General features: G+C 36.5%; 1 protein-coding gene across 1 annotated transcript; it reads left to right on the top strand.

Moving 5' to 3' along the window:
* Positions 1-11: 11 nt before the first annotated feature.
* PPTG_22660 (hypothetical protein) lies at positions 12-148 on the top strand (the record flags this gene model as incomplete). The annotated part of the gene is made up of 2 exons (XM_008905781.1): positions 12-17; positions 62-148. 2 exons carry the CDS (start codon positions 12-14, stop codon positions 146-148), a joined length of 93 nt encoding a protein of 30 aa, XP_008904029.1.
* Between the last annotated feature and the right edge of the window lie 990 nt (positions 149-1,138).

The following is a 1,138-nucleotide window of genomic DNA, read 5'->3' on the forward strand; positions in this document are numbered from 1 at the left end:
GCCGACATCGAATGCGTGTGAGCGCTTGTTTTCCGAGGCTAAGTACGTCCTTACGCCGCAGCGCAGCAGCACACTTCCAGCCCACTTCGAAATGCTCGCCTTCCTACGTGCCAACAAGGACATGTGGAGTGTCACAAGTCATCTCTAGGTAAGTTGAGATGGTGTCTTCATTAATGCCTGTAATGAAGATATTACCAATAATTGCGCCGTACTTATTATTGTTTTCTTGTGTATTGCCGTGATTATTATGGTAACACAGGAGCGCCAATATAATATGTTACTGTATTGTCCGAGGTCTGATCCGTACTGCTGATGTCACCCTGGTGGCCTCCATGGCAGTCTTTTAGCAACTCTAACAATACCTCCGATTTTATTTGTGAGAAAACATCACAGCAGGACAAGATCACTCTAAAATTGAACGCTAGCCAGTTGCTAAGACTACATGTACAACTAGATTACGACATGGGCTTGTGTACGTACACCTCTACCAGTAGTTTACATGTGTGCTTCCATGTATGATACATTTGCAATGTTCACAAGCAGGTACCCGTTCTGATAAGAATTGGAGGACGGGTATTGCCGCCGGATAAATAACGCGAACCCACCCGTTATTTCGCACCGAACAGAAATGCCAAAATTGTCTTTTATTATTTTGAATTGAATTATAGCTTTTCAAAATAGTAAATGACAACTTTTTAAAAGGATATTCTGTTATTCAGTTCTGGTGAGCGATTATTCTTCCAATTGTTTTTATTGAAATTGATTATAATGTAGAAACCTTTCAAACGTTATTATTAACATCATATGATAACATTTTTAAATATTATGTTTTTACCGTCCGAATTCTGTAAATATTAACTCTTTTTTCTATTAAAATATCATGGTCGCTATCCTTAGTACTATTAAAATAATGCTGAAATCAATTTCGCTACGAATCCCGTTTTGCAATGCTTGGCTGATCATAAAATGGTCAATTGTTGCAATATATTTATTAACCGGAGATGATTTATACTTGAATTTTGCATTACTTAAAGATTGACGAAAGTATTTTACATATTTTTTAGGTTTGTACTGAAGATGAAGCAATGATAAGTTATTTCGCCAACAAATTCAATAGTTTTGTATTGATATTTTTTTT

Source organism: Phytophthora parasitica (assembly GCF_000247585.1).
Source record: "Phytophthora parasitica INRA-310 unplaced genomic scaffold supercont2.21, whole genome shotgun sequence".
NCBI classification, from domain to species: Eukaryota; Oomycota; class Peronosporomycetes; order Peronosporales; family Peronosporaceae; genus Phytophthora; species Phytophthora nicotianae.